At 41.2% G+C, this 26,397-nt stretch overlaps 1 protein-coding gene across 1 annotated transcript in view; it reads right to left on the reverse strand.

The window, feature by feature from the left end:
- Positions 1-11,622: 11,622 nt before the first annotated feature.
- The window catches only part of LOC126236879 (sodium/potassium-transporting ATPase subunit beta-2-like), a 193,615-nt gene continuing 178,840 nt past the window's right edge, over positions 11,623-26,397 (reverse strand). The window contains exon 7 of the mRNA XM_049946507.1: positions 11,623-12,367. Within this exon, the coding sequence (XP_049802464.1) occupies positions 12,258-12,367 (110 nt within the window). The 3' untranslated portion in view covers positions 11,623-12,257. The remainder of the gene's footprint in view (positions 12,368-26,397) is intronic.

Consider the following 26,397-nt stretch of genomic DNA (forward strand, 5'->3'; position numbering starts at 1 on the left):
TTCCTGGGGTCAGATACATCACATGATCACACTGACAGAACCACAGGCACGTAGACACAGGCAACAGAGCATGCACAATGTCGGCACTAGTACAGTGTATATCCACCTTTCGCAGCAATGCAGGCTGCTATTCTCCCATGGAGACGATCGTAGAGATGCTGGATGTAGTCCTGTGGAACGGCTTGCCATGCCATTTCCACCTGGCGCCTCAGTTGGACCAGCGTTCGTGCTGGACGTGCAGACCGCGTGAGACGACGCTTCATCCAGTCCCAAACATGCTCAATGGGGGACAGATCCGGAGATCTTGCTGGCCAGGGTAGTTGACTTACACCTTCTAGAGCACGTTAGGTGGCACGGGATACATGCGGACGTGCATTGTCCTGTTGGAACAGCAAGTTCCCTTGCCGGTCTAGGAATGGTAGAACGATGGGTTCGATGAGGGTTTGGATGTACCGTGCACTATTCAGTGTCCCCTCGACGATCACCAGTGGTGTACGGCCAGTGTAGGAGATCGCTCCCCACACCATGATGCCGGGTGTTGGCCCTGTGTGCCTCGGTCGTATGCAGTCCTGATTGTGGCGCTCACCTGCACGGCGCCAAACACGCATACGACCATCATTGGCACCAAGGCAGAAGCGACTCTCATCGCTGAAGACGACACGTCTCCATTCGTCCCTCCATTCACGCCTGTCGCGACACCACTGGAGGCGGGCTGCACGATGTTGGGGCGTGAGCGGAAGATGGCCTAACGGTGTGCGGGACCGTAGCCCAGCTTCATGGAGACAGTTGCGAATGGTCCTCGCCGATACCCCAGGAGCAACAGTGTCCCTAATTTGCTGGGAAGTGGCGGTGCGGTCCCCTACGGCACTGCGTAGGATCCTACGGTCTTGGCGTGCATCCGTGCATCGCTGCGGTCCGGTCCCAGGTCGACGGGCACGTGCACCTTCCGCCGACCACTGGCGACAACATCGATGTACTGTGGAGACCTCACGCCCCACGTGTTGAGCAATTCGGCGGTACGTCCACCCGGCCTCCCGCATGCCCACTATACGCCCTCGCTCAAAGTCCGTCAACTGCACATACGGTTCACGTCACGCTACCAGTGTTAAAGACTGCGATGGAGCTCCGTATGCCACGGCAAACTGGCTGACACTGACGGCGGCGGTGCACAAATGCTGCGCAGCTAGCGCCATTCGACGGCCAACACCGCGGTTCCTGGTGTGTCCGCTGTGCCGTGCGTGTGATCATTGCTTGTACAGCCCTCGCGCAGTGTCCGGAGCAAGTATAGTGGGTCTGACACACCGGTGTCAATGTGTTCTTTTTTCCATTTCCAGGAGTGTGTGTGTGTATATATATATATACCAAACAAAAGCACTGGCAGGTCGATAGACACACAAACAAACACAAATATACACACAATTTTGTGTGTGTATATTTGTGTTTGTGTGTTTGTTTGTGTGTCTATCGACCTGCCAGCGCTTTTGTTTGGTAAGTCTCATCATCTTTCTTTTTTTATATATATCTGTGTGTGTGTGTGTGTGTGTGTGTGTGTGTGTGTGTGTGTGTGTGTGTGTGTGTGTGTGCGAGTGTATACCTGTCCTTTTTTCCCCCTAAGGTAAGTCTTTCCGCTCCCGGGATTGGAATGACCCCTTACCCTCTCCCTTAAAACCCACATCCTTTCGTCTTTCCCTCTCCTTCCCCTCTTTCCTGATGCAACAGTTTGTTGCGAAAGCTTGAATTTTGTGTGTGTGTTTGTGTTTGTTTGTGTGTCTATCGACCTGCCAGCGCTTTCGTTCGGTAAGTCACATCATCTTTATATATATATATATACAGTACAGTGTTAAAGATTAATATTTATATTATTTACCCCATTCCCTTAAATGGCACAACATTATTATATTTGTAGATTTATTTATTTCTGTTCAAGGATTCATCTATGGTATAGAAGGAGTTGTCACGGATATGTGATTTCAATTTCTTTTTGAAGCTATTACTGCTGTCTGTCAGGCATTTTATTTTATCTGGTAAATTGTCAAAAAATTTTATAGCAGCATATTTTATCCCTTTCTGTGCCAAAAATAGGTTGAGTAAGGGATAGTGTAAGTCTTTCTTTTTTCTGGTATTATAATCATGAATGTCACTGTTGTTTATAAACTGGTCTATGTTGCTGAGAAAAAATGTCATTAGTGAGTAAATGTACTGTGAGGCTGTTGTAAGAATTCCCAATCTATGCCTACAAGATGTGTGACTATGAACCCCACACATTATTCTAACCACATTCTTTTGAGCAGTGAATACATTTTGTCTAAGTGTTGAGTTACCCAAAAATATTGTTCCATATGACATCAGAGAGTGAAAGTATGCAAAGTATGTTAGCTTACTAATTTCTGTATCCTCATAATTGGCAATTATTCTGATTGCAAAAGTTGCTGAACCTAGTTGTTTTAGAAGATGCAAAATATGCATTTTCCAATTAAGATTCTCATCTATATGTACACCCAAAAACTTAGTATGCTCTACCCCATCTACTGACTTCTGTTGATGAGTCATATTTATTGAAGGAACTAATACTTTTTGCAGCAGAATATTGGATATACTGTGTTTTTTCAATGTTAAAAGCAAGCCCATTTGCAGAAAACCAATTAATGACTTTTCAAAAGACCTTATTTGTATCACTTTCAATTGTAGTTTCTTTTACTGGATTAATAATGAGGCTTGTATCATCAGCAAACAGTGTCAGTTCAGCTTCTTGTTTCAGATAAGAAGGGAGGTCATTCACACATATCAAGAACAGAAGGGGACCCATGATTGAACTCTGTGGAACACTTAATGTAATTTCACGCCAGTTAGATGAAGTGGCAAACTTATTTAAATCACTTGACCCCTATAAAGAAACTTTTTGTTTCTTGTTCTGTACGTATGACTTACACCACTCATATGCTATTCCATTTATACCATAGAATTGTAATTTCTCTAACATAATGTCATGGTTCACACAATCAAATGCTTTGGACAAGACACAGAAAGTTCCTATTGGTGATATTTTACTATTTAAAGACTCTATTATGTGCACAATGAAATTGTATATTGCTGTCTCAGTGGAACAGCATTTTTGAAATCTGAACTGTGATTTACTAAGAATCCCATTACTGTTGAGATGGCTAACCACTCTTGAGTACATAACTTTCTCAAAGATTTTTGAAAATGCTTTAAGCAAGGACACTGGCCGGTAATTGGTGGTATCTGTGGTGTCCCCCCTTTTGCAGAAAGGCCTGACAATGGCATGTTTTAACCTGTCTGGGAAAATACCTTGAATTAGTGATGCATTACATATGTGACTCAGAACATCAGCTGTAATTGCTCCACATTGTTTTAATATCTTATTAGAGATGTCATCTACTCCAACAGAACACTTATTTTTCAAAGATTTAATAATTTTACTTATTTCACAAGAGGTTGTTAGGTGAAACTTAATCTGAATAAAATTTTTCAAAATTGACTCTTCTATGTATTGCCTGGCTTTTTATTTTGAACTATTCTCACCAATTTTTTCTCCTACACTTCAGAAATGGTTCTTAAATACATTAGCTACTTGTGTACTGTTGGTTAGGATGGTCTCATTCTCTTTAATAGTAATACTACTTGCCCCAGTGGTTACTTTTCCTGCCTCCCTTCTAACAACATTCCATATTGACTTGATTTTATTGCTGGAGTTATTAACAACTCCAGCAATAAAATCGAGTCAGTATGGAATGTTGTTAGAAGGGAGACAGGAAAAGTAACTTCTCTAACATACTTCTTCCCGTCTCATGCAGTTTTCTTTGTCTTTCTGAAGACACTTTAATACCTGTAGTAACCAAAGGTTTCTTTGAGAAGTGTGTGATGTCACATTTAGTAATTTTCTTTGGGAAACAATTTTCAAAAAGGGATATAAATTTATCAAGAAATATGTTGCATTTATCATTAGCATTTGTCTCATTATATACATCTCCCCAATTAACATTTCTTAAACTTTCTCTGAAGTGCTCTATAGATACCAGGTTGAGCAACCTCACACTTTTACTTAATGGTTTCTGAACTGTACACCCTGTTAGGTTTTGTAAGTTAATCAGTTGTGCATCATGGTCTGACAATCCATTTACCACAGGGAAAGCATGTGTTTGTTTTACATCCTCTTTCTATACAAAGACATTATATATTAGAGTGCTACTGGCTTGAGCTATATGTGTAGGGAAATTGATTACTGATTCTAAGTTATATGTTGTTAATATCACTTCTAGTTCACTTTTCCTATCAGAATTACTTAGGAAGTTTACATGGAAATCACCCCAGATAAATAACTTCTTCTTTTTGTCTGACAGACATCATAATAGGCAGTCAAACTTTTTTTATGAATAGCCCCCAGTCTCCTAATGGGGACCTGTACACTGTTGCTAATATCAACACCACATTCTCTAGCTGAAGTTCACGTGCACAAACCTCAAAGTGCTGTTCAACACAAAATTTGCTTACCTCTACAGTTTTGTATTTATACCCTTGTTTTATGAAAATGGCAACTCTTCTTTTATCCATCCTAGATCTGCAAGTGTAAGATGCTAAATTATACCCATTTATACTGACACTATCGATCCCAACAGTTACATGGTGTTCAGACAGACAGAGCATATCAATCTCATTCTCATTTTGGAGGTCACCTAAACACACTAATAGCTCATCTACTTTATTTTTTATTCCTCTGATATTTTGATGAAGTAAGCTTTACCCCTATTTATTGTACATGAAGATCCATTTGCTCTATTTATCTTGATTGTTGTCTGTCTGGACTTTGGCCTTAACCCAAAAAACCTGTCTGCCTGGACCCATTAACCACAAGGATCACCCCTTGTGAAATGAAAACTAGTTACTAGCAAGATCTTTGATACCATAATACATTGATGGAAAAAAATTGCAACACCAAGAAGGAATTGTGTGACATAAACAAAAGTTGTTAGGAAAGTTTCTACATCTAAAAAATTATGTCTATTCAAATGTTGTGCCTGTTGCAAAAGAATGGCACCAGTAGTGCACTATGAGGATGCAAATCAGTTTTGCATTAAATACTTTAGTTACCTTTTGATATTGGATATGGCGAGTTGATGTTAGTTAAGAATGCCTTCAAGTTAACAAGGACACCATTATCAGCACCTCATTGAGTTTGAATGAGGTCATGTAACAGGGCTTCAGAAACCTGGATGTTTCTTCTGTGATGTTGCAGAAAGACTTGGCAGGAATGTAAACACTGTACTGATGGCTGGCGGGGGTGGTCACGAGCCTGTATATATGCAAGGAGACTGGGCTCTGGATGATCACATAGCACTAAGGGGGAAGACCATTATGTTCATCAAATGGCTCTGGCACATTGAACTGCATCTGCAGCAGCAATTTGAGCAGCAGTTGGCACAACAGTGACACAACAAACTGTTACAAATTGGCTACTGTAAGGACAGCTCCGAGCTAGATGCCCTGTAGTGTGCATTCCACTGACACCAAACCACCGCCATTTGCAACTTCAGTGATGTAAAGCTAGAGCTCATTGGATGGCAGGGTGGAAATCTGTTGTGTTTTCTGATGAAAACTGGTTTTACTTTGGTGCTAGTGATGATTAGGAGAGGCCAGTGTAGTGTCTGCAACCAACCTATCTGTGTGCTAGACAAACTGGACCTGCACCTAGAGTAATAGTCTGGGGTGCAATTTCATGTGGTTATCCCATGTATCAAGACTGAAAATTTGTACGTAAGTCTGATGATTCGACCTTTTGTGCTGCCATTCATGAACAGCATTCCAGTGGGACTATTCCAACAGGATAACACTCAACCACATACTACTGTTGTAACACAATATGCTCTACAGAGTGTTGACAGTTTGCCTGCCTGATTATGAGATCCATCTCCAATCAAGCACATATTGGACATCATCAGATGACAGCTCCAGTGTCATCCACAAATAGCATTCACCGTCCCTGTATTGACTAACCAAGTGGAATAGGCATGGAACTCCATCCCGAAAACTGACATCTGGCACCTGTACAACACAATGCATGCATGTTTGTATATTTGCATCCAACATTCTGGTGGTAGCAGCATTTCACATTTGCAATGGCTTATCTCGTTGTTACCTTAACCTGTGATCTTGCAGTGTCAATCACTTACATATGTTACCTAGGCAAATATATTCCCAACATTTTATTACTATAAATTAATTATTCTTTGGTGTTGTGGTTTTTTTTCTGTCAGTGTATCTGAGCTACTCTGGGAGAGTTTTGTGAACAGCACAAATGCTTTTGACAGATCACAGAAAATACCAGTTGCAATACTACATCACCTAAATTTTGTCTAATCTGATTCATAAAAAAAAAAAAAAAAAAAAAAAAAAAAACACACACAGAATGTTCTGTAGAGAGCCACTTCTGAAATCCAAATGGAAATCAAGTATCTTACTTTGAGAGGAAGGAATAATAGCAGTATGGAAAGGATAGAGGAGGTATTGTGGTGTAGACAGGCACAATTAAAAAGAATGCTAACCTTTCTTCATAAGTATAGAATACACAATTCATCAAAAACACCTCACACACACACACACACACACACACACACACACAAGGGTGTGCAGACAGTGGCCATGTGCATGTGAGTTGTTCTTATGTAAATCCATGTGATTTGTGCTTCTGATGGAGGACTTTGTTTGAAAGCTGAAAAATGTCCAGCATTCTTTCTCATTGTGCCATCAATGACTCAACACCTCCTACATGTGGTGAGTAGTGATCTACCTTTTCCATATTGCTATTGTTTTGAGAAGGTTGTGTCACAATTCTTGCATACATAATCTTTTACACTCCTTTCAGAAAGAAGATACAGAGAGACTGGTTGGTAATCATTAATATCTGTCGCATTCACTTTCTTGTAAAGAAGTTTGGTAGTAACATAATCTGTTTGGAAATTTCCCTTATGATTGTGATATATTGCATATGTGACTGAATACTTTGCATGTGTAAGGAGGACAGGATTTAGTATTTCTCTTAGGGAGTTCTTGGTTTTGAAAAAGTTCACTACATTCTTAATTTCTTTGGTAGAGCATAGAGTAAGTGTGGTTTAACTATGTGTATGAATCACTGCTTCTTGCATATATTCTATCACTTTAACCCTTAAACTGTCCGTGTCGCTACTTAAAGCAAGTGGTTATTAAGTAAGTTGCTTACTTGACTGCCACAATTAGTTATTTGACTGTTTCCTTTAATAACAAAGTCCTCACATCTTCCCCAACCTTGATTCAAGGCCAACAACTGCTAAATTGGTATTCCAGAAACTTGAAGCTAAAATCAGAATAAATTTTACATAGACTGTAAATCAGACAAGAGAGTAATATTTAGAATATGTCTTTATATGAGGCTGACATTCAGTTTAGACTCTGATACTCAACCAACTGACCAAAAATGTTTTTTCCAGAAAGATTCGGTATATATATTGACATTATTGCAATATACCATGTTTGAGTCATTGATATTTCTTGGAGCTGTGTATGGTGCAGTGACGTCAAGCACAGCAGTAAAGCTCCTGTCACTGCTCAACGCACATGAGGAATACCTGTAGCAGATCTCTGTTTCACTATGTCAGCTATAGAACTGTTATATTTAAAACAGAACTTATATCTATGCAGTCAGTTAATATATTTTTCCAATTTTTGATCATATTATGCTTTTGTAAAAAAGGAAATGTCTTTTTCACATTCCATTTCTTGTTCTGATCACAATGCTGTAAGGTCATGTATCTTTTGCATTATGTAATTTAATATGAAATAATAATCTGGTTGAACTTATCTATGTTTTCATTCATTATTACTCTGAATATTCTTTCTACTAATGGTTTCTAAAGCCTGTGTTTATGTTTCAGTTTGTTAAATACAATGGAAGTGACCTGTTTGGTGAAGCAACGATCACACAGCATCAGGTCACTATTGTTTATGCATTTTCACTTTTATGAATTGAGCCTGCAGTCTAATGCTCTTAATGAAATCTGATTATCACTGTTATTATCATGCAAATACACTCCTGGAAATTGAAATAAGAACACCGTGAATTCATTGTTCCAGGAAGGGGAAACTTTATTGACACATTCCTGGGGTCAGATACATCACATGATCACACTAACAGAACCACAGGCACATAGACACAGGCAACAGAGCATGCGCAATGTCGGCACTAGTACAGTGTATATCCACCTTTCACAGCAATGCAGGCTGCTATTCTCCCATGGAGACGATCGTAGAGATGCTGGATGTAGTCCTGTGGAACGGCTTGCCATGCCATTTCCACCTGGCGCCTCAGTTGGACCAGCGTTCGTGCTGGACGTGCAGACCGCGTGAGACGACGCTTCATCCAGTCCCAAACATGCTCAATGGGGGACAGATCCGGAGATCTTGCTGGCCAGGGTAGTTGACTTACACCTTCTAGAGCATGTTGGGTGGCACGGGATACATGCGGACGTGCATTGTCCTGTTGGAACAGCAAGTTCCCTTGCCGGTCTAGGAATGGTAGAACGATGGGTTCGATGACGGTTTGGATGTACCGTGCACTATTCAGTGTCCCCTCGATGATCACCAGTGGTGTACGGCCAGTGTAGGAGATCGCTCCCCACACCATGATGCCAGGTGTTGGCCCTGTGTGCCTCGGTCGTATGCAGTCCTGATTGTGGCGCTCACCTGCACGGCGCCAAACACGCATACGACCATCATTGGCACCAAGGCAGAAGCGACTCTCATCGCTGAAGACGACACGTCTCCATTCGTCCCTCCATTCACGCCTGTCGCGACACCACTGGAGGCGGGCTGCACGATGTTGGGGCGTGAGCGGAAGACGGCCTAACGGTGTGCGGGACCGTAGCCCAGCTTCATGGAGACGGTTGCGAATGGTCCTCGCCGATACCCCAGGAGCAACAGTGTCCCTAATTTGCTGGGAAGTGGCGGTGCGGTCCCCTACGGCACTGCGTAGGATCCTATGGTCTTGGCGTGCATCCGTGCGTCACTGCGGTCCGGTCCCAAGTCGACGGGCATGTGCACCTTCCGCCGACTACTGGCGACAACATCGATGTACTGTGGAGACCTCACGCCCCACGTGTTGAGCAATTCGGCGGTACGTCCACCCGGCCTCCCGCATGCCCACTATACGCCCTCGCTCAAAGTCCGTCAACTGCACATACCGTTCACGTCCACGCTGTCGCGGCATGCTACCAGTGTTAAAGACTGCGATGGAGCTCCGTATGCCACGGCAAACTGGCTGACACTGACGGCGGCGGTGCACAAATGCTGCGCAGCTAGCGCCATTCGACGGCCAACACCGCGGTTCCTGGTGTGTCTGCTGTGCCGTGCGTGTGATCATTGCTTGTACAGCCCTCTCACAGTGTCCGGAGCAAGTATGGTGGGTCTGACACACCGGTGTCAATGTGTTCTTTTTTCCATTTCCAGGAGTGTATTTTTATCGCATTGCAACTGAATGTTGACTTGGTCTTGTGTCACAAAGTTTTTTCACTCTCCAGTGACAATTTCTGCTCCTGATATAGAATTACACAGGTATCAGGAATTTTTTTCAGGGCTATGGTATTCTTTCGCAGCCATCAGTGTGATGTGGCCTTGTTTGTCGAACATTTTACTTCTGATTCTGAAATATTTTCTAAAAAAAACCACAGTTATTGGAATGGATCTAGCATTACACACCTCAGACAAATAAACAGAACAACCACAACAGGATATGCTCCGTAACAAATCTTCATATATAATGAAGATAGTTGTAACTCTTGAAATGATCTTCCTGCCCAACTTCACCTTAACACAGAACTAAGTATATCGTTCATCTACACATCAGGCTATACAATCTTTTCCTATAAATCAAATGGTTTTTCTCTATTGTAATTCTTAGCAATAAAATAACAGAAAATCTTGTATCCTCTCAATTTGGTGAATATTGTTGTAGTCAGGCTTAACAGTCCAACCTTTAATGTTCCATGCTAATCACTGGATATTGTGCTGTGTTCATATTATTAAGATAATAACGTCACACATTCTGAAATAACTCTTTAGTAACTACATCAAGACAAAAATAAAATTTGAAACAATTTAGTACCTATGATTTTTGTAAAAGATTTATTTAAATTTTCCTTGGTATACAGCTCCTTAAAAATGAAAATATATTGAATTTTATAATTTTATGAATCTATGTGAACATCACATTTAACATTCTTTGTCTCGTTTTGGTGCACACATTTAAAAATACATTACAAAATTAAATCACAAAGTGAGTGAAATTGCAAGTAAAACTTTTGTTGACCAAAATGTAATGCAAAAAGCTAACAAAATTAATTTTTGCTGTATGCATATTTGCAATATAATATATGACTTTAAAGGCTACACTGTGAAGGAAAACTGTACTGTCTGTTTCATTTTGTGTTTGTGATAAACATAAAATCTAATGCTGTCATCAGATTGAAGGTTGGTTTAAACAACATTTCTTTACTGTAGAACAGTCCTACTTGAAATAGTAAGTCTCTGCTTTTTCAACCTTTCAACTGATGCTTCACTCAACTTAAACGGGAACCTACAGTGTATGCGGATTCTGAACTACAGTGTAACTTCGAATTTACCACATTAATAATCATTGCCAGATGCGAAAGAAGTGATGACAGAAAATTTGTAGGACTGACTGAAGAATGCACTTCAGGTGTTCAGATTTAACCCCTTTGCCCAAAATATGATGCAATTTAGTGTACAAATTACTTTCCTTGTGTGCAGTCGTGTAAGGTACGTCTTCTGTTATAAAAACTGGAAGTCATCATTGTCTTCAAAATTTTCCCTTCCTCTGTTGGCTGCAGTGATACTCCAGAATGGGAATGAATCCCTTTGCTTCAGCTTCCCTTGCTTATTTTTTACTCTTTCATTATCATTATGAACAGAAATTTAAAAAAAAACAAGGCTTAGAACTACTCTTTAAAACCCATAAATAAGAGAAGCAACTGAAAATCAAGGCAAAGAATTGATCTCTTTGCTCCTCTATGATTTAATACATAGTTTGCATTTCACTTTATATTTAATGAGAAATGGTGTAACCAGGTTCCATTGAAGCTATTGTGTTATGATGATGATTTAATGTTATTGCATTAGCACAGAACTCCCTCATTAAAGTTGTTCATTATGACCTGAGGAGGTCTCACAATAAGTCTAACACTTTATTCTGAGAATTTAAATTGATCTGTTTAACAGTAACAATGCTCTGATGCCATGTTTGCTATATGGTATTCAACATACAAACATTTTTTATTACTTCATGATTGTGGATACCAAATGGAAATTAAAACTAAAATGTGGTCAAATAAGTGAGTTTTGTATTGTCATTAGACATTTCATTCAATGAAAGAAGAAAGAACAGTTTGCAATCTCTGTTTCAACACATCATTCAAAATTTATAATGAAATCACTTCAGTTTTTTATTCATATTTGTATATACTAGAATTTCTTTTCTGATAATATAGAACATATTTGAATTTTGTTTTCAGGTTTTACAGGTTTTTATTTAATACTGATGTAATAAAACAACTTAAAAATTATTTACTTCACAGTTTTATAATATATTTCAAATATATACACTTAGCATGCAAATAAAAGGCAATAAGTGTCTATGTATTAAATTATCATCTACTTTTTTTCTTAAATATCACACAAACATATTTTTTCTCACACGGACCTGCCCCTGACAATTTTGTGCAGTCCTCAATAGTAGCCACAAATTTGTACTGCTGATTTCCAAACATTTGTGTTTCATTTAAATAGCTTCTCAAATCATGTTTAAATCTGTTAATTATTTTCACAAACATGTGAACAGTTAAAACACAGAAGCGAAAAAATTATGATATACTCAGTATAAATATAATTTTAATTCTCTTCTGACTGGAATTCCTTGTGCATCAAAGTGACAAAAAAAAAAAAATCAATATATCAGGTTCATTCATGAGTTTTTGATTTTCCCCACTAAAAATGCACTTTTCAACACTTCTAACTTGATTACTCTCACAGAAATATCTATTGTTAAAGCACAGATAAAGCAGTCCTCATTATATCTTCATGGCAGATTTGTTTTGACTTCTGCCACTACAGAAAACAATGGCACATATCTTCTCAGTGGACCAAAAACTGCAGAAAATAGGCACAAACTTGCTATAGCCGTACTGGAGACGGTGCTAGTCCATCATTAGTTCTAAATGCATTGAACCTTCTCGTTCACCTTTCACTTTAGAGTAAATGATATTCTTTGCCCAAGCTCTGCATTCAACATTAATCAACACATGTTCTGTAACAATAAAACAGAAAATATTAATCAAGAATATAGATTGCTGGACTAGGGATGCACATTATTTTTAAAATTGAATTTCTATTGTGTTTTGCAGAAACATATTTTTTAATTTTGGAACCAACCTAATTGCAAATTCCAACTGGTCCTTTATCTTCTTTATTTGTTCTTTTCTCTGTTTGCTATCTGCCCTCTATTTATCAAATTATGTTTACATTTCCTAGAAAGAGCTTATACCAGCCTAGGAAATGCAAGGGATCCAGTAAAATAAAGGCACTCTCTGATATTCAGTATTAATGGAACAAAATGTCAATATGATTACAATTCTCACAATGGGGAAGGCTATTTTATGTGTTCAAAGTGATCCCCATTTATACCCAAACAATGTCGATACCACTGAACTGTTGACTGAACTACAGCTGTCAGTGTTGCCAGTGTGATAACCATATAGGACACCTCAATGGTTTCTCATAGCTCATTCGGTGTAGCTGGCTTCTATTGATAAAGTTCTTTTTCAAGGTCTGCAATAAGTAGAAGTCAAGAGGTCTGGTGTTTGTGGTGGATACTCAACAGCTCCTCTTTGACCTATCCATCTTTCAGGTAGTTTTTCATTCAAGTAGGCTCTGCCATCTCTGTGGTAGTGAGGCAGAGCACCATCTTATTTTAGGCAAAATAATTAATTTCCAAACAGCTCTCATATGACAGGTAAAATTGATGTTTGCAGCTAAAATTGATGTTTGCAGCATATGAAGATATACTTCACCAGTTACAGTACCTTCAAAGAAGAGTGGGTCAATCGAACCATGTGATGACAGACCACGCCACACATTAACACCTGGCAGATTAACATGTTTGTCCACATTAACATGAGGATGTTCAAAAGCACAGTACAAGCAATTGTGGCAGTTCACTGCACTGTTCACTTTGAATTGCACTTGATCAGACTAGATACTCATGTCTGCAAAACTTCATCCTCTCCAAATCATGCTCGCAGTAGTCCATCTTTCAATCCAGGTCATCGTTGTTGATAAAATGTGTATACATCTACATCTATATCATACTCCACAAGCCAACTAATGGTGTGTGGCGGATGGTATGATTGTCGGTATGCCTCTGTATTGCCTCTAATTTCTCGAATTTTCTTAATGGTGTGTGGCAGATGGTATGATTGTCGGTATACCTCTGTATTGCCTCTAATTTCTCGAATTTTCTTTTTGTGGTCAATACACGAGATGTATGTGGGGGGAAGTAGTATGTTGTATGACTCCTGAAAAGTGCTGTCCTGAATTTTCAGTAGTAAATCTCTCCATGATGCACAATGCCTAACTTGTAACGTCAGCCAGTGGAGTTTGTTTAGCATCTCCGCAATGCTCTCTTGTCAGCTAAACGATCCCGTGATGAAACATGCACTCTTTGTTGGATCACCTCTATCTTCTCTGTCAGTTCTACCTGATAGGAATCCCAGATAGATGAACAATACTCAAAACTTGGGCGAACAAGTGTCTTATAAGCCACTTCTTTCATGGATGAGTTATATTTCCTGAAGGTTCTTCTGGTGAATCTGGTAACTGCGTTTTCCACTGTCTGTTTTATGTGGTCATTCCATTTAATTTCACTCTGGATTGTTACACCTAGCTATTTTATGTCAGACGCTGTCTCCAGCTGTTCGTCATTAATAGTGTAGCTGTACAACACAGGATTTCTTTTCCTATGTATGTGCAATATGTTACATTTATTTATGTTCAGGGTCAACTGCCAGTGCCTGCACCATTCATCAGTTTGCTGCAGGTCGTTCTGAAAATTCTTACTACTTTCTGGCATTGCTACTCTGGTATAGACAACTGCATCATCTGTGAATAGCCTTAAAGACCATCTGACACTTTCTACTAGATCATTTATATACACACATCAAAAAAGTATTCCATATCCCCGGTTCCCAGAACTCCTGAAGATAGACATTGACTGTGGATATTGTATCACAGACACAGTCGCTTTGACTGTTCAGAGATGTCATTAAACCCACCCAAAGAAGTAAACAACCATGCCAGAGCAGCACATATTACATGGAGGGGGTCCAACAGACAATCAGTTCCAGTCATTCCACCAGGACAGACGTACACAGCTCATGTTGTCTGTAGTTCAACCATGCCTAGATGGTCAATACTGTGCTTCGATCATGTCCACATTGTTACTTTGTGCCAGGGAGGGCTCTCAACAAGGGAAGTGACCAGGCATCTCGGAGTGAACCAAAGCAATGTTGTTCGGACAAGGAGATACAAAGAGACAGGAACTGTCAATGACATGTCTTGCTCAAGCCGCCCAAGGGCTACTACAACAGTGGATGACCACTACCTATGGATTATGGCTTGGAGGAACCCTGACAGCAATGCCACCATGTTGAATAATGCTTTTGGTGCTGCCACAGGACATCATGTTATGTCTCAAACTGTGCAGAATAGGCTGCATGATGTGCAACTGCACTCCCAACGTCCATGGCAAGGTCCATCTTTGCAACCACAACACCATGCAGTGTGGTACAGATGAGCCCAACAACATGCCAACTGGACCACTCAGGATTGGTATCATGTTCTCTTCACCAAAGAGTGTCACATATGCCTTCAACTAGACAATCATTGGAGATGTGTTTGGAGGCAACCCGGTCAGGGTGAATGCCTTACACACACGGTCCAGCAAGTGAAGCAAGGTGGAGGTTCCCTGCAGTTTTGGGGTGGCATTATGTGGGGCCGACGTACACCGCTGGTGGATATGGAAGGCGCTGTAACGACTGTACGATACGTGAATACCATCCTCCAGCCGATAGTGCAACCATATCGGCAGCATATTGGCGAGGCATTCGTTTTCATGGACGACAAGTCACACCCCCATCGTACACATCTTGTGAATGACTTCCTTCAAGATAATGACATCGCTCGACCAGAGTGGCCAGCACATTCTCCACACATGAATCCTACCAAACATGCCTGGGACATATTGAAAAGGACTGTCTATGGACGACGTAACCCACCAACCACTCTGAGGGATCTATGCCGAATCACCATTGAGGAGAGGGTCAATCTGGACCAACAGTGCCCTGATGAACTTGTGGATAGTATGTCACAATGAATACGGACATGCATCAATGCAAGAGGACTTGCTACTGGGTATTAGAGGTATCGATGTGTACAGCAATCTGGATCATCACCTCTGACGATCTTGCTGTATGGTGGTACTACAAGCAATGCGTGGTTTTCATGAACAATAAAAATGGCAGAAATGATGTTTATGTTGATCTCTAATCCAATTTTCTGAACAGATTCTGGAACTCTTGGAGCCAAGGTGATGCAAAACTTTTTTTTGATGTGTGTATATCGTACACAGCAACGGTCTTATCATACTCCCCTGTGGTACTCCAGATATTGGTCTTGGAATGTACACTTTCCACAATTTGCAGCCTTCAGAATTTGTCATATGCTTGATTGGCTCATTCAGCTTTCACATGGATCCTGCTTGACAGATTTTTGAAGTGACCTATGTTGCAACATAGCAGTGCTGGAAGCCAGACTTGTTGATGTTTTTGGTTGGCCAGACCTTTCCTTATGCACAACCTGAACAGTATCATCAGCATCAGATTTATTCTAAACATGGTTAATTGCTATATGTATTGGTGGCTGAGTTCCGTAAATATTACACTATTGCCATTATACCTCTACAATGTTTCTGTACTTCCAGTACCACTTCAATAAAGCCTTACATAGCTCAAATAACAATCTTATTTCATTCATTGCTGCACTATCGTCTGCTAGAAAACATGCACCAGGATCTGTTGAGAAAACAATGGGCTCTGCAACAATGAAAAATTGCAACAAAATGTAATTTTCCATATGTTGAGAAAACAATGGGCTCTGCAACAATGAAAAATTGCAACAATATGTAATTTTCCAAAGATATTAACCAACAAAGAGTGTCTACATTTCTCTGGATCCCTCTGTAGTATCTAAGTCAGTAGGTATTTCAAATTAACCAATTCCATTACTGAATGACTCAAAATAACTCACTGATGTGGCAAGCACTTATTAAAGGTGCAGTAATTAGAAAACAGCATGTTAATTAGTTTTTCAAATTAAGAAAGGAAAAAAATGATATTATATATGTCAAATGTTTAACTAGGAGGACTAGAAACAAAAACAGTGAAAATCACATCAACATAACATACATTCAACATGAAGACTAATTCAGTCACAAGCATAGAACAGGAAGGAAGCATATTTGGCAAAGTGAACACACATAGGTCAAAGTGGAAAGTAATCTGGAATGTATGAGCTCATAAGTGAATCCATTCATTCATCTATATCTTGTCTCATGTGCAGGTAAGTCATATATACGTATATATAAAATTTAAAAAATTGAAAGATCAGCATCAAAAATAACACACTACCTTGCAAAACTTAAAGATGAGGTAGGTAAAGTAACAACATATTAACAGCATGAGGAAAATGAATGGAAGTGTGGGAGCATGTTCCTAGATGCCTCACAGAAAGCTGGATGTCACATGGTGTGAGGTCATCTTGACTGTAGTGTTGTGGTGATGAACTACAGTGTGTATGTGCCTGCCACTCATCTGCTTCAACAGATGTCAATGGCAGAAGACACACCACACAGTGCCAGAACAGACCACATACAAAAGTAGACCGAAGAGTTGGAGTCTCTCTCCGCCATTCATTTCCTTGCTACAGCTCAGGGTTTTTCCCAGAAAGTCACACCACAGAATGTGCTGTCTGACCAGCACTTCCCACATTGATGCCAAGTGATTCGATATCTTTTTTAAGCAAGGTAAATGTGTTTCTGAGTGTTAAATCTGAAGTTTTAATTTTGAGTACTTTGGCCACCACACATATTATCAAAGGAGTGCATATGTGCACCAACATGGGGCTGTCCTTTCAGTGATAACCAGTCATTTCCTTCTCCATGTTAGCAAGAGGATTTGATCATATTGTCTCCCTCATGTTGTAATTATTATGGAGTAAATTAATATATGCTTGTCATTTTTACCTGACTGTTTCCTTTATGTCTCGTGTATGATGTGGTATTAATGCATAACTACACCCTTGTGGATAACATGCCCTAAGTTAAAACATTAATCCTAGTGTATTTAATCCCACTGTATCTTATATGTAGTTGTGTTCAGTTGCCAGTACCATGTATCCCACCACCCTGCTACCACTTGAAACACCAGATCACATGTGTGGCACAGCTTTCCTCATCGCTTCACCTAGCAAAGAGAGCAGCTCACCATTGTGCAAAATGATCCTGGTGTAGTGCTCCAGGTGAGTTCATGCCCTCCCACTGACAGCAAAACCTCTCCATCTCCCAAACTGCAGGCACAGATGGGTGGCCTCCAAGCATTCCTGAGTCACCTTGCACCGCCCCCTCCCTCCTGCCACCTTCACCCCCTGGTGGCTATGAGCATCAGCATGCATGCCAGCACAGGCATCCCCCCCCCCCCCCTTTTCCTTGCCCCCTCCAACCGACTGATGATGTCTGAGGTTCATGTGGGGTTGGCAAATACTGCTGGTATCACAAATGTTTTGATGGAGATGCTGAAAACTGCCATGCACCATTTTTGCATGGGCCCAAAATGCAGACAACAACCAGTGATAAGCACACCCAGCTGCTCTGTGATTTCACAATGCCTGTCTGTATGTGATTGTGGTAACCCACTCTCCTTGAAATCCTACCTCCTTGACACAGGTTTGTGTCTTTCTGTCTATCTCTGCCAGTTATTACCCTCTGCTGACCACCATCCACTTTCTCCCCTACTCCTCATTGTAGCTAACAGCTCAGCAATCACAACTTACAGCTCCCACACCTGATTCATTGATCTAGGACTCAGTAGGGATTTCCCGTGGTCTTTTACCATGGCTGATGTTAAGGACCTCATCTTTGGCACTTATTTTATTTTTCACTAAGTCCTCCTCCTCAACTTCGCAAACCACCATATATTTGGCACCATCTTCCACCATTCCATTCTGTGTCTATCCCCCTGCACCACCCCTTGGCTCCATCAGACAGTTATGCTATTCTGGCCCTTTTAATGGCATTCTCACTACATTTGTGCACCTCACCCACTTCTCCAGCAGACAGCTGCACAGGCCAAAATCAAGGCAGTCATTACTGCAGGTGTGCTCTGTCCCTCCAAGAACCCATGGGCTCTGCCGTACACCTCATGTCAAAGAAAGAGAAAATGTTGCATCCATGTGGGGACTTTTGGATGCTAAATGCTAGGACATTGCACGATGGTTATTCCATTTCACTTTTGTGCAGCTATAAAGATGACCTATGTGGTGCACCATTTTTAGCAAAGTCACCTGTATAAAAGCATTCATACAGATACCAGTTGCCCTTGAGTACATGGAGAAGATGGCTGCTATTACACCTTTGTCCTCTTTGAGAGTGTTTTCATGTCATCCAGGCCCCAAAACGCTGTCCAGACATGGCAACACTTTCTCGGCAACATCTTACATGATGTTTTGAGGGTTTTCGCCTACTTGGATGATATTAAGATTTACTCATGCAAACTTGTGGAGCACTGCCACTGTCTCTGGATGGTACAACTGTATCTACATCTACATCGATACTATGCAACCCACCATACTGTGTGTGGCAGAGGGTACCCTGTACCATTACTTACATTTCCTTTCCTGTTCCACTCACAAATAGAGTGAGGGAAAAACAATTGTCTATATGCCTCCATATGAGCACTAATTTCTCATACCTCACCTTCGTGGTCCTTAGGTGCAGTGTATGTTGGTGGCAGTAGGATCGTTTGGCAGTCAGCTTCAAATGATGGTTCTCTAAATTTTCTCAATAGTGTTTTTTGAAAAGAACATTTCCTTCCTTACAGGGATTCCCATTTAAGTTCCCTAAGCACCTCCATAACACTTATGTGTTGTTCAGACTTACTGGTAACAAATCTAGCAACCCACCTCTGAACTGCTTTGAAGTCTCCCTTCAGACCAACCTGGTATGGATCCCAAACATTCAAGCAGCACAAGCATCCTATATACGGTCTCCTTTAAAGGTGAACCACTGTTTCCTAAAATTCTCTCAATAAAGCAAAGTCAACCATTTGCCTTCCTTACCACAGTTCTCACATACTCGTTCCATTTCACATTGCTTTGCAATGTTATGTCCAGATATTTAAACCACTTGACTATGTCAAGCAGGACATTAGTAACACTGTACCCAAATGTTACAGGTTTGTTCTTCTTACTCATCCACATTAACTTACATTTTTCCATGTTTACAGCTAGCTGCTATTCATCACAACAACTATAAATTTTGTCTCAGTCATCTTGCATCTTCTACATCTACATTTATATGATTACTCTGCAATTCACATTTAAGTGCTTGGCAGAGGGTTCATCGAACCACAATCATACTATCTCTCTACCATTCCACTCCCGAACAGAGCGCGGGAAAAACGAACACCTAAACCTTTCTGTTCGAGCTCTGATTTCTCTTATTTTATTTTGATGATCATTCCTATCTATGTAGGTTGGGCTCAACAAAATATGTTCGCATTCGGAAGAGAAAGTTGGTGACTGAAATTTCATAAATAGATCTCGCCGCGCCGAAAAACGTCTTTGCTTTAATGACTTCCATCCCAAATCGCGTATCATATCTGCCACACTCTCTGCCCTATTATGTGATAATACAAAATGAGCTGCCCTTTTTTGCACCCTTTCGATGTCCTCCGTCAATCCCACCTGGTAAGGATCCCACACCGCGCAGCAATATTCTAACAGAGGACGAACGAGAGTAGTGTAAGCTGTCTCTTTAGTGGACTTGTTGCATCTTCTACGTGTCCTGCCAATGAAACTCAACCTTTGGCTCGCCTTCCCCACAATATTATCTATGTGGTCTTTCCAACTGAAGTTGTTTGTAATTTTAACACCCAGGTACTTCGTAGAATTGACAGCCTTGAGAATTGTACTATTTATCGAGTAATCGAATTCCAACGGATTTCTTTTGGAACTCATGTGGATCACCTCACACTTTTCCTAATTTAGTGTCAACTGCCACCTGCCACACCATACAGCAATCTTTTCTAAATCACTTTGCAACTGATACTGGTCTTCGGATGACCTTACTAGACAGTAAATTACAGCATCATCTGCGAACAACCTAAGAGAACTGCTCAGATTGTCACCCAGGTCATTTATATAGATCAGGAACAGCAGAGGTCCCAGGACGCTTCCCTGGGGAACACCTGATATCACTTCAGTTTTACTCGATGATTTGCCGTCTATTACTACGAACTGCGACCTTCCTGACAGGAAATCACGAATCCAGTCGCACAACTGAGATGATGCCCCATAGGCCCGCAGCTTGATTAGAAGTCGCTTGTGAGGAACGGTGTCAAAAGCTTTCCAGAAATCTAGAAATACCGAATCAACGTGAGATCCCCTGTCGATAGCGGCCATTACTTCGTGCGAATAAAGAGCTAGCTGCGTTGCACAAGAACGATGTTTTCTGAAACCATGCTGATTACGCATCAATAGATCATTCCCTTTGAGGTGATTCATAATGTTTGAATACAGTGTATGTTCCAAAACCCTACTGCAAACCGACGTCAATGATATAGGTCTATAGTTCAATGGATTACTCCTACTACCCTTCTTAAACACTGGTGCGACCTGTGCAATTTTCCAATCTGTAGGTACAGATCTATCGGTGAGCAAGCAGTTGTATATGATTGCTAAGTGGGGAGCTATTGTATCAGCGTAATCTGAAAGGAACCTAATTGGTATACAATCTGGACCTGAAGACTTGCCCTTATCAAGCGATTTGAGTTGCTTCGCAACCCCTAAGGTATCTACTTCTAAGAAACTCATGCTAGCAGCTGTTCATGTTTCAAATTCTGGAATATTCCATTCATCTTCCCTGGTGAAGGAATTTCGGAAAACTGCATTCAATAACTCCGCTTTAGCGTCACAGTTGTCGGTAACAGCACCATCGGCACTGCGCAGCGAAGGTATTGACTACGTCTTGCTGTTTGTGTACTTTACATACGACCAGAATTTCTTCGGATTTTCTACCAAATTTCGAGACAATGTTTCGTTGTGGAACCTATTAAAGGCATCTTGCATTGAAGTCCGTGCCAAATTTCGCGCGTCTGTAAATTTTAGCCAGTCTTCAGGATTTCGTGTTCTTCTGAACTTCGCATGCTTTTTCCGTTGCTTCTGCAACAGCATTCAGGCCTGTTTTGTGTACCATGGGGGATCAGTTCCATCTCTTACCAATTTATGAGGTATGAATCTCTCAATTGTTGTTGCTACTATATCTTTGAATTTGAGCCATATCGCGTCTACATTTGCATATTCAGTTCGGAATGAATGGAGATTGTCTCTTAGGAAGGCTTCTAGTGACACTTTATCCATTTTTTTAAATAAAATTATTTTGTATTTGTTTCTGGTGGATTTGGAAGAAATGGTATTGAGCCTAGCTACAACGACTTTGTGATCACTAATCCCTGTATCAGTCATGATGCTCTCTATTAGCTCTGTATTGTTTGTGGCTAAGAGGTCACGTGTGTTTTCGCAACCATTTACAATTCGCGTGGGTTTGTGGACTAACTGCTCGAAACAACTTTGCCAGTAATTTCTCACGTCCATCTTACTGGAACTATGTGATGCCAATTCACTGTCTAAGTGAGATGCTAACAAGTGCATATCTACTCTACCTATCAGAAACAGTCTTCTAGCCTTCTTGACTGATTTATTAACTTTGATAATGATAGTTTTAATAATGACATCATGATTACTAATCCCCATTTACATAATGAAATTAGCTACAAGCTCTAAGATATTTCCATTGCATGTGGGCTGACAAGCTAGCTGCTCAGGACAGTTTTCAGAAAATGTGTTCAAAAGTACTTCACATGACTGTCTGTCTGTACTCTGTGCAATGAATCCATGGACATTCCAATCTATACTCAGTAGGTTAAAGTTGCCTCCAACTAGTATTGCACGATCTGGATATTTACATGCTACTTACTGTAGACTTTCTTTGAATGACTCTAGAACTGTCATAGCAGAATTGGGGGGCCGGTAAAAACAGCCAACAATTAATTTGGTTTCATTTACACCTGTTATATTCAACTGGACAACTTCACTGTCACACTCAACTTCAATAGTGACAATATTTTTGTCAATTACAATGAACACTCCCTCTCCTACAGCCTCTAATCTGTCTTTGTTACATATGTTCCATGATGCTCTGTCTATCTCAGGGCTTAACATTTTTTGTTACAGTCAGCTCTTGATCCCAAGAATAATTTTAATGCAAGAACTTTTCTGGAGGGCAGTAAATTTGGGAACTTTATAAAAAATACTTCAACAGTTTACTGATAAAATTTTGACAGTTCAAGTGTCTATACTCTGAATGTGATCTAACTTCACTTGCTATGTATTGGGTGATGAGTGTTCATCAGAGCACCTCAAACTACTATCTAACCTAAAAAAAACCTCAAGTGCACTCCACAAATACTCTGCTACCAGAGTAGCTCCTTCCTTTGTGCAGTTCACCTCTGTCTTACTAAGAGGAGTCCTATAAATCCCCACATGATAACACAGGTCTAGAAACATGCAGCCAAAACTGTCACAGAGTTGATGAAGCCTGGGAACAATGCTGCAAATTGTGAGCTCTGCTTGTACCCCACATGCAAGGCCAGCAGTCTTCACCACCTCCACCAGCTGCCTGTATGAACAGAGGATGACACCAGAATCCATGCAACAGGTTTCGTCGGTGTCAACGTGAGTCACTACTTGCAGAGGACTGCACTCTGCATGCTTGATAGCTGCAGGCAAGGCCTCCTCCACATCTCAGATGAGCCCCCTAGCAGACATATTGAGTGCACATTTGTTTTCTTTCCAGCCCATAATGCTACCTGCCTAAGGGGTTCCATGACTGGCCTAACATTGAAGCTCCTGATGATTAGTAAACCCCTTCCTCCATGTGCCTGCTCGGACTGTGCTGAAGGAGCAGCCACACATCTGCTCACAGGGTGAATAGGTGAGGTCAGGTGGCCACTCACCGCATTGGCCCTCTGGCTTGAGCAATGTGAACTCGTTACTACAGGCTACTCACCCTCCTGTGAGGGCAGATCCACCATGCCAGTTACACAAGTTTGTCCATGGACAAAACAAGCAACATCTGAGGTGTCCCATGTAACAAACCAGATTCTCTACCACCTTACTTCCCAAGGCAGCAGCCTGAAAGTGACTGACCATAGTCAAAAGCACATTCAGCTCTCCATGAACTGTGGCCAGTTCCTCCTGCATCCTCAACACAGCACCATAGCCATCCTAGCAAGAGTAACTGAAGAAGTAAACTATAAAATCAGACAGAATCGCAGATATGGAAGATGTGCCACCAATGGATGCTGATGCATTAATGAACTATGCAGCTGGCTGTTCATTGAGCAACTGTTGTGCTACATTTTGAATGAAATCAGCCTTACAAAAACACCAGATTGAACCTCTTAAACAGAAAAACATGCATGAAATTCAATAAATATATTATGATGAAAACACAGAAAATGATAAAAACGTAACTTTCCACTCTGTGTATGTATATTAGTCAAGAACTGGAGCCTGACTGATTGTCAACAAGGAGAAATTCATAATTCTTGGGTTCCTGCACCCTCGATGAGAAGATCCAGTCTGTGTCCCAAGTTCCCACATTCCACTACATACAATAAATGCTGCAGGTTTCTTGGGATGGCAAATCTCCTTAGGTGCCACTTGAAGGATGTCATGAGCGAGCATGCACCACTCATGTCCACAGTCCAGAGTGGCCACACAAAAGGTGTTGGGCATGTTTGCTGGATGGTACAAACGTCAGACAGTTCTGAGCAATTGAGGCATGACCTCTTGTAAGCCATCCTCAGCCAACTTCGCTTCCAATTGTTAGTGATGCCAGCCAGTCTGTAGTGCCTTGAGAATTTCAACGCAAATTCTAGATACCCTCGGCTTTCCACCATCTTGAACACCCAATATTTTACGCACAAGCATGACAAATGGGAGAGTGTCTACCTCGCGCAGGTTTTCTGTGTGTGCAAGGTGGACGAGTGTCAAGGGAATGCCACAATGTGGAAGGTCGGTTGCCTCGCTCATCACAGAAGTTACATGACCAGCACTAGGAGCAAGTGTGCCTTATTCTGTGACAGTGCTACGTCAGTCATTATTGTGAACAGTTGAATAGTGTAAAAGAAAAGAAAAGACACTTACTTTTACTTACTTACTTACTGACTCTCTAGAGTTGCGGATAGTGGACTAGTGAAAAACTTGAAATATTTTTGGAACAGTATTTATTGTAAAAGTAATTAATAGTTTCTGACAGACTGTGAATCATTGGACTTATGAAATATGATTCACTTATGTGAAAACTGTTATGTGGTGGTCTGTTTGTTGAAGTGAAAATATAGTCAGATTGATTTAAGAGTATCCTGAGTGTATGCAATCATTTTTAAGAGTAGAGAAAATTCCTCCAAACAGCATCATATCTTCGGAGAAGAAGTTGGGCAGGTTGTCGCAGCAACTATCCTGAGAAGAAGATCGGCAAAGCACCTCCAAGTAAGTCCAATGAAGAGGGGACATGTGAGTCTTGCACACCAGCACCACAGTGCTTCCTCTAGTCACCGGAAACCGCCAGAAGTCTGCACCACCATGTTGAGAGGACTTGGCAGCCTCTGGTGTTTTTCTTGGTAAAGATCACAGCCACAGCAGCTTGAGCCTTGTATAGTTGTGAGCTCCCCTCAGTGGAGGGGTGTCATTTCACCATTTTTACTAACTACCACTCCGTGACAATGGGTTTTGGTCTCAAGGAGGGCATGCAGATCCCACCCCACCTGCTCTGACAGGAGGAATATATCGCACAATTTACTATGGCCATCAAGACTGAAGTGGCACTGTGCAGCAATGACAGCACCTTGGCCAGCACCTTCAACCCAGGAGGTGGCTCATGGGCCCCAAGGCAGGAGCTGCACTGGCATTCGAACCACTACTTGCCTTGGCAGAGCCCCAAGCCACAGCAGGCCCACTACACTGACTGACCATGTGCAATGCCACTCATCGCCCCAGCTGGAGGTGTGATGTCACATCACCCATGCTCCAGGTGTACAGTGGGGCAACGATAAACACCTGGCCCACTGACACCGTGTCCTGTCCGGTGTGTAGGACTCAGTGTGCGCAGTCACCTCCTCCATCATACTTGATGCTCTGTTGCACCACCACCCCCTCTGCAATGTTTCCTACTCGCTTGGGGAGAACTATGTGGCATCACACCACACCTTTTACGTGCCTGCCACCCCTCTGATTCAACAGGTAGCCAAAGCAGATGACATATCACACAATGCTGGGTTGGGCTGTGAATAGTAGCAGACCCTACAGTTTGAGTCTCTCTCCACCATGCATTTCCTTGCTGCACCTCAGTGTTTTTTCCAGAAAGGCATGCATTCTCTAAGCCAAGTACAAACAGCCCCCCCCCCCTGCAATCATGTGTATGCTAAAGGATATTATATTAAATGATACAGACACCTTCAAGTTAGTATTTAGTTTCACTTTGGTACTCACAGCAGATCGAGGTGCACATGAATAGTAGTGTGCACGAGGAGTGAAGTAGTGTTTTTTTTCTGAGTCAGATTAAGTTAGTACATTATCTTATGTAATCCTACAATTGTTATATGTAACAGTGTCCAGTTCCAATAAACAAAGTGTGAGAACATTCCTGTGTCCATTTATACCATTCTGCAGACTCAGCCTTGGATTTGCTAGTACATGGCACAAGTTGAGTTCATGTGTAGTAAGACAGTGAGGAACATATTTCTCACCATGCCAAATGGAGCAGGACCCACAACATGAGGCAGTTGAAGGAATGGGAGAAGACAGTATATATCAATTAGTGAGCTGTTACAGTGCACTGTGCTGGTGTTCTTCATTTACAACATGGCCAGGAGTCAACATTTGGAT

This window comes from Schistocerca nitens, chromosome 2 (assembly GCF_023898315.1).
Source record: "Schistocerca nitens isolate TAMUIC-IGC-003100 chromosome 2, iqSchNite1.1, whole genome shotgun sequence".
Classification (NCBI taxonomy): Eukaryota; Metazoa; Arthropoda; class Insecta; order Orthoptera; family Acrididae; genus Schistocerca; species Schistocerca nitens.